The sequence below is a fragment of the Bos taurus genome, chromosome 3 (assembly GCF_002263795.3).
Source record: "Bos taurus isolate L1 Dominette 01449 registration number 42190680 breed Hereford chromosome 3, ARS-UCD2.0, whole genome shotgun sequence".
Classification (NCBI taxonomy): domain Eukaryota; kingdom Metazoa; phylum Chordata; class Mammalia; order Artiodactyla; family Bovidae; genus Bos; species Bos taurus.
Genome location: NC_037330.1, coordinates 100,374,840 through 100,388,846, shown reverse-complemented (window position 1 = coordinate 100,388,846; position 14,007 = coordinate 100,374,840). Strand labels below are relative to the sequence as shown.

The following is a 14,007-nucleotide window of genomic DNA, read 5'->3' as shown; positions in this document are numbered from 1 at the left end:
GTTTTCCAAATTTGTTGGCATATTGAGTGCAGCACTTTCACAGCATCATCTTTCAGGATTTGAAATAGCTCAACTGGAATTCCATCACCTCCACTAGCTTTGTTCGTACTGATGCTTTCTAAGGCCCACTTGACTTCACATTCCAGGATGCCTGGCTCTAGGTCAGTGATCACACCATCGTGATTATCTGGGTTTTGAAGATCTTTTTTGTACAGTACCGGGATTTAAAAAAAAGCAGAGATATTACTTTGTCAGCAAAGGTCCGTCTAGTCAAGGCTATGGTTTTTCCAGTGGTCGTGTATGGATGTGAGAGTTGGACTGTGAAGAAAGCTGAGCACCGAAGAATGGATGCTTTTGAACTGTGGTGTTGGAGAAGACTCTTGAGAGTCCCTTGGACTACAAGGACATCCAACCAGTCCATCCTAAAGGAGATCAGCCCTGGGTGTTCACTGCCAGGACTGACGCTGAGGCTGAAACTCCAGTACTTTGGCCACCTCATGTGAAGAGTTGACTCACTGGAAAAGACCCTGATGCTGGGAGGGATTGGGGGCAGGAGGAGAAGGGGACGACAGAGGATGAGATGGCTGGATGGCATCACAGACTCGATGCACATGAGTTTGGGTGAACTCCGAGAGTTGGTGATGGACAGGGAGGCCTGGTGTGCTGCAATTCATGGGGTCACAAAAGAGTTGGACAAGACTGAGCGATTGAACTGAACTGAGCAGGGATAAACGGGCTTCCCAAGTGGCACTAGTGGTAAAGAACCTGACTGCTAATGCAGGAGACATAAGAGACATGGGTTTGATCCCTAGGTGGGGAAGATCCCCTGGAGGAGGGCACGGCAACCCGCTCCAGTATTCTTGCCCAGAGAATTCCATGGACAGAGGAGCCTGGTAGGCTGCCTACAGTCCATTGGGTTACAGAGTTGGACACAACTGAAGTGGCTTGGCTCGCATGTGCACACACAGGGCAGGGGTAAACAATAGGGAAAAAATGCTGTTTTGAGAAGAGAAATTTTCAGACCAAACAGGCTGAGGAAACTACTCACTAGTAACCAAAAAAAAAGACAAAACCACTACAAACCCAGCATATTTAGCTCAATTTTATAATACAACAAATATACACTGTTGCTGCTGCTGCTGCTAAGTCGCTTCAGTCATGTCCGACTCTGTGCGACCCCATAGACGGCAGCCCACCAGGCTCCCCTGTCCCTGGGATTCTCCAGGCAAAAACACTGGGGTGGATTGCCATTTCCTTCTCCAATGCAGAAAAGTGAAAGGGAAGCCACTCAGTCGTCTCCGACTCTTAGCGATACCATGGACTGCAGCCCACCAGGCTCCTCCGTCCATGGGATTTTCCAGGCAAGAGTACTGGAGTGGGGGGCCATCGCCTAGGCAGGGAAAAAAAGGACAAGAAACAAACTACCTGGAAAAGTTAACACTGAATTGGGCACAGGACCAAAACAAACACTCCATTTTATAACCATGTTGAAGGAGGGTTAATATCTCATACAATTTCTCTATGCTGCTCAACAGAGAAATTGCGAGAAAATGATATGAGAAACACTGAACAAACCAGAAGAAAAAAAAAGGCTACCAATTTACAGGAAAATCTAGAATGTGGGAAACTGCAGGAGAAATAACCTGGTTTCTTCAACAAAGTACAAGGGAAAAAACCCAGAAGAAATATACAAACTAATAGGCTTAAAAGAATATCAGTCAATTACAGTGTGTGGGACCTGGATACTGATTCAAATAAAGAGAAGTCAACAGAAAAGTAATAACTAGAAAAGGAAAAAAAGAATACTGAAAAGCCCATGTGCAACCATCTGTTCAGATTCCATAGAATTTAATTCAATGAGTAAAAGATAAAGACAATTTTGAAAAATTTGACAATTATGAAGTGCTTACAATAGTCAGGCATTGTATTAAGAACTACACAAATGTTATTTCATTTGTTTACCACAAAAACTCTATGAGAAGGTACTATTACCCCCATTTAACAAAGCAGCAGGCAGAAATCATACCTAAAACTTTACCAAAGTCTCAAAGCTTTAAGTGGTAATGCAGAGATTCAAACCAAGGGCACTATGACCACCATACCACCATGCCATCTCTCTACATGATGTGGTGAAAATCCAGCTTCGGAATCAGACAGCTGTCTGAGTCCTCGGCTCTCACTATGTTATGCAAACCACTGAACTTCTTGGATCCTCTGTACATTTACATATAGAAGCATTAATATCACCTATTTAAACAAGCATTTTAAGGACTAACAACATATACATATATATAAAATGGACTCTGTTACACCCTCTAGTTTATGAAGCCTTCAATAAATGGTTCTCACTATCCTTCTACCATAACCTGGTAAGACTAATTAGAAAGCAGAGCTAATAATTAATAAGCACATAGATGGAACACTGGAATAGTTCTACCTTTTAATTAACTAACTAAAGAACCCCCAAACCAACTTTTCAACATACTTGTAAACTTCAAGGACAGCAGTAATTCAGAAGAGAACTTTTTTATATAATGACATTTAAATATATAATCTTTGGTGGCTCAGACAGTGAAGTATCTGCCTGAAATGCAGGAGACCCAGGTTCGATCCCTAGGTTGGGAAGATCCCCTGGAGAAGGGAATGACAACCCACTCCAGTGTTCTTCCCTGGAGAATTCCATGGACAGAGGAGCCTGGTGGGCTACAGTCCATGGGGTCACAAAGATTCGGACATGACTGAGGGACTAACACAAAGCAGAGTTTGCAATATAAAGTATAATCAAACTTAATTCTTAAAAGGCAAAAAAACAAAAACACCACCAACTTATTCCACACATACAGACCTGCTACTCAGAAAAGCGCACTAAAACTTTGTTCATACTGATGATCCTCTTGTCTGACATCTGATTAATATATGGCAAAGTAGTTTTATTATAGAAAAGGAAGGTAAGCTTAATGACTATGTTAAAAATTAACTCCTTTAAGAAACACAGCTTTCTGTGTTGTTATCCTGTGAATATTTTTGTGCTTATCTGTTAAACTACTAAGTTCCTGGGTGGTAGGAATGTTTTATAGTCATCTAGGCATTCCTAGACCTTAGCAGGCTGAAACTGGCACCACAGTACAGCCTCCAACATTTCTTAAAGTGTGTCTTAAAAGAATGACTGAACCATTTTGTTTGAAAAATAACATGTCCAACAGACGAGTTAAAGGTTGATTTTTTAAAATAATAAATAATTTTTATTATTACTATTATTTTTTGTCATGCCATGCTGCATGCGGGATCTTACTTCTCTAGCCATGTATCAAACCCAGGTTTCCTTGCAATGAAAGCGAAGAGTCTTAATCACTGGATTGCCAGGGAAGTCTGACCAAAAGGCTGATTATTTGCTTCAGTAAATAAAAATAACTACTAGATGCCTTTAAATATTTGCCGAGTATATTTGAAATCACCTGTAAAATTCATAACATGAGCAATATTTTACCTCATTAGTTAAGATATACCTGTGGACAAAAGAATTTCAGCTTATCTCACTGAATTATTTTCCAAGGTTGATTGTAGCCAGTTTTGTTTTGAGCAGAAATCCAGTGGGAAATAAAAAATCAGTCTGATTTTGAAGTGACTTGGGCAGCTACCTCTCAGCACAACCACATATCAAACTGCAGACAATGGCAACTATAGTCAGTTACGAAGTAGTATGTTTTCTATGCATGAAAGAAAAGAAACAAAGTGAAGTCGCTCAGCCATGTCTGACTCTTTGGGACCCCATGGACTTCAGCTTACCAGACCCCTCCGTCCATGGGATTTTCCAAGCGGGAGTACTGGAGTGGGTTGCTATTTCCTTCTCCAGGGGATCTTCCCAACCCAGGGATCGAACCCAGGTCTCCCGCTTGTAGGCAGACGCTTCACGGTCTGAGCCACCAGGGCAGTCCCCTTCTATGAATGGGGAAAGCCAAAACTTCATTCAAGTTTTTCATCTTCGTATCAGCCAGATTCCTTCCCCATTACAATTATTTGAAAAACCATAAATACCACAATTTGCCTTTTACACAAACTACTTTTTCAGTTGGGATATTTAAAAAATTGCTTAGGTTTAAATACGTACTAGTTGGATGAATATCTGAACTTATTTTCAACTAAAATAATGGGAATAAAACAATATCTACCTCACAGGAATAAACTAATAAAAATATAAAGCAATTCAAGCAACTGTAAGCCTCTGGCACATTAGTTACTCCTGTTACTAAGTGCATACACTTTATGTTTTAATCATAAAACAAAGATACGCAATTTGTTGGAAGTATGATTCAAAATTGTTATGTTTTATCTAAGTATTTAAATATTAATTACAAGCAGAAATATGTCCCAGATTTCTTGTCATTCCAAACTTATTAAAATGGCTGCATGTGCTGTCCTCAACCAAACTACTAAACAGCCACTGACAAGAAAACCAAGCTGAATTCATTCAAAATAAAAATGGCTTCCTAACACCCCGCCACGACCAAATTTCAAGAGCTTTGCTAAGATGCTATTCAGAATCAATTGAAAGAATATTTGTATCAGTATGTACAGTTTCAAGAACCTTTAAAAAAAAAAAAAAGAGGTCTCACCCAAGTTTATGGGTTCAGTAGTCAACAAAAGCAAAACACAAAGCAATTGACTTGTAATTTCTATAAAGCACTTTAAACGTTTTTTCTGTAAAACCACCAAAATAATTTAAGAACAACAACAAAAAATCCCAGGGGAGTTGACAAAGGTAAACTTTCATATTGAACGAATGTGGAGAGGTAAATTGAAATTGACTCCCTAGGGAAGGAAGATGAAGTAAAATAGTTTATTTTCCTATTAATTCCAAACTTCTCATTCACAATTAGCACTTTATTATTTTATCTTTTAGACAGATTTCAACTTGAAACTGGAGCATCTTCCCAAATACTGAAGTTAACTGTTTTTGATTTCCATTCTATGCCCTTTTGTTTTCAGTTAAACCTCTGGATCTAATGTTGTTTTTTAAGCTGCAAACAAAAAAACAGCCTTTTGTTTGAAAGGGCACAACAATCAGCCACTCCACTTAAAGTCTGTTTTCATTTGTCTTACATTCTTCTGATCGTGTCCCAATATAAAAGACCTTAGAAAAGGCCAGCAATCGACCAAACTGCAAATCTAAGTCTATTGAAGACCAATCACTATACTTATTGGAAGGAATTACACAGAAAGTGACTTCTGTTACTAAACTAAAACATGAGCCACCATAAACTTTATTTTTCCCAGATAAGCAATAAACGTTAAGAGCATGTATTTTAACAAATATGACAAACCAACTTAACAGCACAAAGTTGGCTGATAAAATTAACACCACAGCACAATTTCAAAACTATAAGCAACTACCAAAAAAACCGCACCCACTCTTATGTAAACTTTTGGAGTAAGCAAACTACTTTAGCCTCACCTTTGTTTTCAGCTAGCAAAGGCTCTTCAAGACAAGACAACAGTAAGATCAAAAGACCCAGTTGTTGAAAAATAACTAAGGAAAAATAACTAAGAATTCAAGACTTGTTAACGTGTTTAAGTTACTAAGCTCGGGGCACTTCCCCAAGCTACAGCCATTTTAGATTCAGCCTTTCTTTTGAGTTTCACGGAGAGTAGGGAGAAGTAGACAGATGTAAAACAGAAAAAGTCCTCACTAAAACACTTAAAGATCGACCAGCTTTTTTCTTCAGATAGGGAGGAGTCGGTAGGGGCTGGACAGACGATCTAAATTAACGAAAACACCTCGCTACCAAGGGGAACCGGAACACTGGGGGCAGGGGTGCGGGGTTAAAGCTCTTCTTTCCCCCTCAGATACCCCACATTTGACTCACACGTTTTTTTCCCCTTAGATTTTTCCATCACTGGGAAACAAAAGCCCTTGGCTCTAATTTAAGAAGGAGAAAGAAAAAGTAACCGTAAACCAAGCTACTCAATCACCAATAAGCCGGAACGCCTGGAGAGGAGCCAGAGAGCCGCAGGTGAGCGTTCCGACCCGAAGAGCAAAGTTAAAGTAGGAGCGCTCTGGCTCTCGACGACGCTCGTGTGCAACGCTCCACGCGTGGGGGAAGGTGCCCCGTTCGAACCACACGACCCGTGGGCTCCGCTCCCGGTCCTCGGACCGACCTACACCCAACCACCTGTGTGAGAGCCTCCTTCAACTTGTTTCAACAGCCGGTCAGGCAGGCACCGGGTGGAGCCCTGCGCCGGATCACTCACGATCCCCTACTGCCCCGTTGTCGAGAACTCTCACTCACCGGGCAGTGGAGGGGCTACAGTTAGGGACCAGTCGCAGCGTCTGAGGGCGAGTCCCCAGCTTCCTGATCCGGCAGAGGTGGAGTGCCCACAACCATAACAAAGGTCTTCCCAAAATGGCTGCCCGGCCCACAAGGCCCAGGAGGGGCAGACCGGGTGGACGGGGAGGAGCGACGACCAGCCCGGCCCTCCCCCGATCTCACCCCGCCTCACACACGCCCACCCGTTCGCACCACCCACAAGGGCGCACGCGCATGCGCATGAGCCCTGTTCGGGGTGACCCCCGCCGGCGCCCCAAGCAGCCAACGTTTAGCAGAGGGGACGGCGGTTATTCCCTGCCCCGCCCCCAGCTCCCTCCGCTGCGTCTCTTGGCTGCGCCCCCGCCCCTCTACAGAGTTGAACACTGTCTTTCCTAGCGCCGCCTCAGAGGCAGAGACCAGCTGGATTTGGTACTCCCCTTCACATCTCCTCTCCAGGCACTAGGGCCTGGGCGCCGGTGAATGAGTGGGTGGGGGTGTGTATGTGCACCCGTTTTTCCCCGCCCCTTCATTCTGCACCTTCTCACAGCCCATCTCTCAGCAAGCGCACTTCTCCAAACTACATCTACAAATACTAACAAACCGGTTTTGTAGGCGCGTGTGTTTTCCGACCCTTTCCCACCTTCGGCGCCTTCCTTCTTTCACGTGCGCGCGCCGTTAAGACTCCAGCCCCCAGCAGGCCACACGGCCGGGCTTTGGCGGCCTGAGTGGCTGGTTCCGACGCACTACCCGCTGGGAATGGTAGTTCCGCCCGACCGCTGGCGTCACGCCCCTGTCCCAGTACTGGGCGGTTTTCTGGCCAGAGCCTGCTCCAGTGCCAGGGCGGAGAAGCTGTTTCTTCAGCCCTAAGTCTCATTGGGTATCGCATAACGGGAAGGGGCGGCGCTGCCATGGCCGAGAAGGAAATAAAAGTGAAAGCCTATGGCGACTGAAAAGTGTTACTATTAGGAAGAATTGGCTGTGAATCTGTTCTGTACGAGAGGCTAAACCATGTGATATCCGGCAACCAGGAAGCTAGACTACCTAGAATCGGGAGGAATGGAGAAACTGGCTAGCGTGGGCTCCTGCAGCTCTCCTTTTGTTTTCAGATAAACGCGCAAATTGCCTGATGGTGTTTCCTTTGATAGACTGTGAAATGGAGGCCCGGAGAAGGGAAGGGACCTGCTCAAGGTCACAAAGCCCACAAATAAAAGTTAAAGCAGAGAGTGACAGGAGGAATAATCTAACTTACGGATCACCCTAAAGGCTCTTATCACACTTTTCATGAAAATAAAAGTCTTGCCCCTTGTTTTTATTTCTTAACAAAATTTCCAGGCACCAGCAAAGAGAATGAAGTGGAACTTTTTTCCCCTTAAGTAGTACTAGTTCAGTACCTTAATGAGCTGTGAGATATGCCCAGGCTATCCTAGAAACCCCTTTTTAATGCAAAGTCAAAAATGAGTTCCAGGGACTTCGCGGTGAGCCACTGGCTAAGACTCTGCACTCTCAGTTTAAGGGGTTCCAGTTCGATCCCTGGTCGGGGAACTAGATCCCACATGCTGCAACTAAGACCCGGTGCAGCCAAATTAATAAATATTTTTTAAAAAGAAAAAATGAGTTCCAGAGATAGCAAGCAATTTGGCCAAGTCATACTTGACCTGGACTCCGAATCTCCTACCTTCTTATACCACCATCACTCCGTAATTGCACCCTACATTCCCGAACTCTGCTGTGCAGATTTTGTTGGCTGGGAAACCTGGACTAGAAAGGAAAGGACCATTTAAGTACCCTACAGACTTCAAAAGCCAGTTTCTACTAGAACTAAGATTTTACAGAAAACCCAGGGTGGGACCTAGTTAGCGCTGGTCAAGTTTCCACCCGGATTCATTTTTTTTTTGCTCTCAGGAAGTGAGGGGGGACTATTTATTCTCACTTGCCGGAAGTTTTTTTTTCCCAGAGTTCCGAGCTCTTCAGGTTTCTACCTCTGTGTGCGACGCTGGCAAGTGAGTAGAAGGGCTGTTGCCACAGATGCAGGTTGGGAAAAGTGGTGGGGCACCAAGGCTTTGGTGTAAATTGAATCCGCGGGCACTGTTGAGCAAGATTTCCCGGGGATCTCTGCGTCCAGACTTCATCCCTTTTCTACTGATGTCGGCTCTAAGAGTTGCAGTTTGTAAGCACTTGTCACAGTGCCTAGGGAGTTCGGAAGGTTGGGGAGCATGTATATTTTTGAAATCCCTTAAAAAGGTGATTTTGAACAAACGTGAGTAGGTCGGTCCAGCAGGTATGTGTGTTTGGGAGTCAGGAATCGTGTATGTGTGGAAGCGTGTGTGTGTGTGTGTGTGTTCACTCAGTTGTGTCCGACTCTTTGTGATCCCATGCACTGTAGGCTGCCAGTTTCCTCTGTCCATGGAATTCTCCAGGCAAGAATACTGGAGTGGGTTGCCATTCCCTTCCCCAGGGAATCTTCCTGACCTAGGAATCAAACCTGGGTCTCCTGCATTGAAGGCAGATTCTTTACCATCTGAGCCAACAGGGAAGCCCATATTATCTAATTGACCGGGATAACTTAACTCCCTACTTACTTCCATATATGGAGAGATAGCCATTGACAGTCTGGTATACAGAATTTCTTGACCCAGCCCTAATATTTGTGATCAAGAAATTAGTTCACTGTTTGTTTTTTTTTTCCCCAATAGGTGAGAAATTTATTAATAAAGGAATCTTTTGATAGACCTGCAAGGGGGCAGGCAAGGGGGCTTTGCCAAGTTTTTTTTTTTTTTTTTTTAATCTGTGTTAGGTCTTAGATGTGACTCCTTGCGGCTGGAGAGCCTAGTTGCTTTTGCATGTGGGATCTTAGTTCCTCCACAGGGCTCAAACCACGTCCCCTGCATTGGGAGACTGCAGACTCTCAACCACTGGACCACCAGGGAAGTCCCCAAGTTTTTAAATTAAGCAGCAACTGTGGGTTTTGGATTGTAGACACTTCTGTTTTTCTGGTTAATACTGGGACTCATGTAAACATGACAGATCTGGGTTCATAGTATTCTCATTCAGCCACTTACTGGTTGCTTACATTTTGTAAGGTGGGAATAATAGCTAGTTTGGTGGTTTTGTGTGTTTGTGTGTTTTTAGTGCCTGCTTTGTGTTAGGGACAGTGCCCAGCTTTTTACATCTATTAGCTTATTTAATTTTTATAGCGACCCTATGTAGTTATTATAAGCCTTAGATGAGTGAACTGCACTATAATCAGGTTAAATAATTTGTCCAAAATCACATAACTAATACATGGTAGAGCCAGAATTCCAGCCCAGGTCATTTGACTCCAAAATCTGCACTCTAACTTAACAGATTATTAGTATCACTCAGCACCAAGTTGATGAGGTGACTGTATTAAATAAGTCAGTGCATATTAAACACATAGTTATAATGCCTGGTTCACAGCTAGTTGTATTGATTGCTATTATCATTACTTTTAAGCTATAAACTCCTAAGCCCCAAAATACATAACTAAGGAGAAAAAAGAAAGCAGACAAGCTATGACTTTCAGTGTTAAAGATAAGAAAGCTGGCACTTCAAGGAAGCAATTTATCCAAGGTCACACGGTTGGGAAATGATAGAGGCATTTGTAAAAATCTAGATACACTCTCTGCATTACTCTTTACACCCAAGAGCAAAAGCTAAAATAATAGTTCAAAGAAAAGGATTTATTTACTACATGTTACTGATTTTTTTAAACATTAATGACTGTTTCCAAAAGAAACTGTTACATGGAAGAAATTCCTATTTTTAAAGAAATTCCCCCAAATTCCTATTTTTAAAAATTATGAAGTGAAGAAAATTAAATGACATCTTATTTTGTTCACAGCAGCATGCTTCTGATTCAGACCCTCCACTTAACTGTAAAAATACATTAATCAGAACTGTGTAGCATCTTCCTAAGCAAGACTTTCAATGGGAGCCAGTATGCTTCACTTCATCAGGAAGTGTTCTCAAGCATCTTCAAAGGTTGGTTTATTCAGCAAATATTTGAGCACTACTTTCCAAGCACTGCTTCACTGGGCAATAGTAGTAAAATAAAGAAGACAAAAATCCTTATCTTCATACTCTAGTTGATCTGGGTAAGAGTAAAATACAAATAAGTGAAAATATTTAATATGTCAAAGTGAAATATTTGGTATGTCAAATGGTAAGTGCTGTGGAGAACTACAGAGCAGGGAAGGGGAATAGGGACAGTAGACTTTTTAAGTTTTGCATTTATAAATAGGGTGGTCAGAGTGAGGCAATGAGCGATGCAGATACCTCAGGGAAGAACATTCTAGACAAAAAGAAAAAAAAAACAGTTCTCAAGATGGACTCATTCCTAGCAACTTTGAGTAACTACCAAGATTCTTTAAATAGCTCTTTTGTTTTCTTTAATCCAGTATTTTCTGAGTTACAGTTGATCTGTGCAACTATTGAAGTATGGAATTTACTCACTAAAGAACAGAATCAGCAGAAGAGGTTATTGCTTTGGCCATGTTCCATGAACGGCACCGGGGAGTTTTTTTTAAGGCAAAGGAAAAAAAAACATATGGTCCAAGCCCTCAGGTCTACTGAGACAGACAAATGAATATGTGATTTTAATTCACTGTGAGAGTTATGATAGGAGTGTGCATAGGGTACTTATAGCAGAATTAAATCACATTGGAGAAAGCTTCCAGCTGAATTTTGAAAGGTAAGTTCCCTAGAGAGAAAAATGGTAATCTAAAATTCTAGGCAGAGACTTGTAGAAAGGCATGAAGCTATGAAAAGTCTGCAGTATCTAAAGCTTAATTTTCTTTACATAAAACAGAACTGCCATAGTAATTAGTGCAGCTTCTTAAGAGGCAGTTTAGAATGCCAAAAGCTAAAGACCTAGTCTTTATCTGTTCCTCCAGATCTTTCTTTCATGGGATAACATCACGGTTTCTATTCTGTAGTAGCTTCTTTTGGATGTTGTATAGTTATTTAATAATCTTTGCAGCAATAACATCACCCTATACGCCAACCTTTACGTTTGACATGCTAACAGAAAGCACATGGTTTGTTTTTATATTGTTTCATATTGTGACTAAAACATTTGGTGATTTTCTTTTTTAAGTCTGTTTCGTTGTCTTCTGGTTCTGTTTTCCCTGTAGATGCTGAAGTACACTTCCACAGTCAGACCAGGAGCCAGCAGGAGAATAGAAACACTTACTCACAAGACATGTCTTGAGCAGAACTTTTCCCCTTTGTTTTCGAGGCTTTGGCTTTTCTCATCCTTTCCAGCATGTGTGAACAAGACACAGTATTATCATACTTCCCTATGCAGTTTTAAGAAGAAGCAAGAGCAAGCAGTGCTTCCAGCCAGGCCACCACGAACCATCAGTTTCCTGCCTGACAGCCCAAAGCCAGCATTATACATAACTCTGGCAGGACTAATCCCCTTCGTTGCTCCACCACTGGTCATGGTGATGACAAAGACTTATATTCCCATGTTAGCTTTTACTCAGATGGCTTATGGAGCCAGTTTCCTTTCTTTCTTGGGAGGGATCAGATGGGGTTTTGCTCTGCCAGAAGGTAGTCCAGCCAAACCAGACTTCCTCAATTTAGCTAATAGTATAGCTCCTGTTGTGTTTTCATGGTTTGCTTTCTTTATTTCTGAAAGACTCAGTGTAGCTATAGTCACAGTAATAATAGGTTTGGGGATAGCATTACACACTGAACTTTTTCTCTTGCCCCATTACCCCAATTGGTTCAAAGCCCTGAGGATAGTAGTCACTTTAGTGGCCTTTTTTTCATTTGTAATCACTTTACTAGTGAAAGATTTTTATCCAGAGAAAGGACCCAAGAGACTTGGGCAAGTAAAATAAATATAAAACTACTCTATAGATAATGTTAGCATGTTGGTTAGAAGCCTTGTGTTTTGCAGTCATCTTTTTCTACCTCTCCTGTTTAGCTTTTTCCCAGGAAAGGTGATATTTTCTTTACAAACTATTTTTCATTTGTATAAATCTTTATCTTATAGAAATCACTGAGAAGCAGCTTGAAAACCCTTAAGTAAAATTCTCATTTAGTCTTTTTATGAGTTATAGTCATCCACTTAAATTTTTCAGTGTTTTAATTTTTGAAAAATGTAAATAAAAAAGATGAAAAACACTGTGCTAGAGCTTTACGGTCATTGAAAACACACACACATAAACTCTCAGAGGAAAACTTCATGAGTGTCTGAAAATAATAGGTGGCTCTAGTGTGGAGTTTTCATTGCAGTTGCCCCGGGAAATTGCATTTCCGAGCTCATTTTACCTGGCATAACCTAGTTATTTGAACTGAAAGGATCTATGGCTTTAAAAGTCAGTAGGAAGCACTATCACAAGGGAAAGCTGTGTTCAAAGAAAAGCTGGACATATTTTCTGGTTTTATCAGGATATTTGGCAGAGTATAGACAGAACTTGATTTATGGACCTAACATTCCAGATTCCTATGTAATATTGTTCTTTATATCATCAGACTTTATTTTCACCTCAACAAACATCCACAACTGAGTGCTGTTTCCACTTTGGCCCTGACACTTCATTCTTTCTGGAGCTATTAGCAATTGCCTTCTGCTCTTCCCCAGTAGCATATTGGACACCTTCCTACCTGGGAGACTCATCTTCCAATGTCATATCTTTTTGCCTTTTCATACTGTTTGCAGGGTTGTTAAAGTACCAGACCCACCTTACCTGTCTCCTGAGAAACCTGTGAGTCAAGATGCAACAGTTAGAACTGGACATGGAACAACTGACTGGTTCAAAATTGGGAAAGGATATTGTCACCCTGCTTATTTAACTTACATGCAGAGTATATCATGCAAAATGTTAGGCTGGATGAATCACATGCTGGAATCAAAGACTGCCAAGAGAAATATCAACCTAAGACAGGCAGATGATACCACTCTAATGACAGAAAATGAAGAGGACCTGAAGAGCCTCTAGATGAGGGTCAAAGAGGAAAGTGACCAAGCTGCCTTGAAACTTCCAACATTAAAAAAACTAAGATCATGGCATCCAGTCCTATAACTTCATGACAAATAGAAGGGAAAAAAGTAGCAGTGAAAGATTTTTTCTTGGGCTCCAAAATCACTGTGGACAGTGACTGCAAGCAAACCTAGGTCTCCTGCATTGCAGGTGGATTCTTTACCAGCTGAGCTACAAGGGAAGCCCAGATGTGAGTTGGACCATAAAGAAGGCTGAGCGCCAAAGAATTGATGCTTTTGAATTATAATGCTGGAGAAGGATCTTGAGACTCCCTTGGACTGTAAGGAGATCAAACCATCAATCATAAAGGAAAACAACCTTGAATATTCATTGGAAGGACTGATGCTGAAACTCCAATACTTTGGTCACCTGATGCGAAGAGCTGACTCACTGGAAAAGACCCTGATGCTGGGAAAGATTGAAGGCAAAAGGAGAAGAGGCAGCAGAGGATGAAATAATTAGATAGCATCACCGACTCAATGGACATGAATTTGAACAAACTCCAGGAGATGGTGGAGGACAGAGAGCCTAACTTGCTGCAGTCCATAGGGTTACAAAGAGTGGGACACAAGTTAGAAACTGAACAACAAGAAGTAGATATAACTTATCTTCGAACATAACACCAACTGGTAAAAGAAAATACTTGAATAAAGCAACTAGTAAGATCCCCTGGAGAAGGGCATGGCAAC

General features: G+C 41.8%; 2 protein-coding genes across 7 annotated transcripts in view; one reads left to right on the top strand and one right to left on the bottom strand.

Moving 5' to 3' along the window:
- The window catches only part of GPBP1L1 (GC-rich promoter binding protein 1 like 1), a 73,029-nt gene extending 64,909 nt beyond the window's left edge, over positions 1 to 8,120 (bottom strand). For 2 of the 6 annotated variants that reach the window (XM_024986192.2, XM_005204664.5), the window contains exon 1: positions 6,288 to 6,398. The gene's annotated coding sequence lies outside the window, so the exon portion shown is untranslated. Of the gene's footprint in view, positions 1 to 6,287; positions 6,399 to 6,902; positions 7,001 to 7,980 lie in introns of those variants that run through there. The other 4 variants (XM_024986191.2, XM_005204666.5, XM_024986187.2 and 1 more) reach the window with 4 other exon arrangements.
- Positions 8,121 to 8,257: 137 nt separating this feature from the next.
- On the top strand, positions 8,258 to 12,461 carry TMEM69 (transmembrane protein 69). The gene is made up of 3 exons (NM_001102338.2): positions 8,258 to 8,305; positions 10,168 to 10,307; positions 11,459 to 12,461. Exons 2-3 carry the CDS (start codon positions 10,266 to 10,268, stop codon positions 12,170 to 12,172), a joined length of 756 nt encoding a protein of 251 aa, NP_001095808.2. The 5' UTR covers positions 8,258 to 8,305; positions 10,168 to 10,265; the 3' UTR covers positions 12,173 to 12,461.
- The last annotated feature ends 1,546 nt before the right edge of the window (positions 12,462 to 14,007 follow it).

Coding starts and splice junctions, on each gene's coding strand:
- TMEM69 (NM_001102338.2), top strand. CDS start 10,266: ATGCTTCACTTCATCAGGAAGTGTTCTCAAGCATCTTCAAAG. Junction 10,308..11,458: donor GTTCTCAAGCATCTTCAAAG/GTTGGTTTATTC, acceptor TTTTCCCTGTAG/ATGCTGAAGTACACTTCCAC.